Source organism: Caenorhabditis briggsae (assembly GCF_000004555.2).
Source record: "Caenorhabditis briggsae AF16 supercontig from assembly CB4, cb25.NA_200, whole genome shotgun sequence".
In the NCBI taxonomy this organism is placed as follows: domain Eukaryota; kingdom Metazoa; phylum Nematoda; class Chromadorea; order Rhabditida; family Rhabditidae; genus Caenorhabditis; species Caenorhabditis briggsae.
Window position 1 is genome coordinate 3,130 of NW_025543264.1, and position 918 is coordinate 4,047.

Genomic DNA, 918 nt, shown 5'->3' on the forward strand with positions numbered 1-918 from the left:
AAAAAAAAGAGAAATTGGATTGAAAATTGAGAAAAATCGGCGAAAAAATTCAGTTTTTTGTTTGTATATAGTTTTTGAATTTTTGCTCTGAAAACTCGAAAATTCCAAATTTCACTGCAAAATTGATAGGATTTCTCAATTGTATCTCAAATTTGTCGTTTTTTCAGATTTCCGCCAAAAAACCTGAAAAAAAAATTTTTTTCGGCATTTTTTTCCCAATTTTAAACTAAAGTTTTTCACTGAATTCAAAAAATTTTTCTCGATTTTTAATTTTTTTTTTTGAATTTCCCGCCGAACCAAAATTTGTAATTTTTTGGCATCTTTTTTCAACAAGGGCAACCTAATTTCCGCTCGATTTCTTCTCACATTTTCCTGCCTCTGAAACAATTTTTTACCCGATTTTTTAACCAAAATTTGAATTTTTGAAATTTTAGGCATGTCAAATGCGCCTGAAACAGGCGCGCTCCGCCGAAAAACGTCTCTACACATTCGCGACACCCGAATCGCCGGTCTTTATGATTTGGAGAAAACGATTGGACAAGGGCATTTTGCAGTTGTGAAGCTCGCAAAACATGTATTTACTGGCGAAATGGTGAGCGCCGGAAATGATTGTATTTTTTGGAAAGATTCCAAATGTGTAGAAAAATATATAGAAGATTCATATAAAAACGAAGAAAACTTCGAAAAATCGCTCGAAAAGGGCTTCGGGACCATAAAAATTGAGATTTTGAAGCTAAAAAAGACCTCAAAAAAGAGGAAAATATTGATTTTTCGCTTAGAAAAGTGCTAGAAATCTGCTAAGAATTAAAAAAAAAATTTTTAACTTCAAAGAATCGCTTTAAAAAATGGAAAAATGGCTCTCAAGGACCCTAGAATCATAGTGGCACTAACGTAGTTGGGGCCCAACTTCGGGGGGGG

At 33.6% G+C, this 918-nt stretch overlaps 1 protein-coding gene across 1 annotated transcript in view; it reads left to right on the forward strand.

The window, feature by feature from the left end:
• Nucleotides 1-436: 436 nt before the first annotated feature.
• CBG24641 overlaps nucleotides 437-918 on the forward strand; it is a gene marked incomplete at both ends in the record, with an annotated part of 10,102 nt that continues 9,620 nt past the window's right edge. The window contains one exon of the mRNA XM_045240904.1: nucleotides 437-592. Within this exon, the coding sequence (XP_045091383.1) occupies nucleotides 437-592 (156 nt within the window). The remainder of the gene's footprint in view (nucleotides 593-918) is intronic.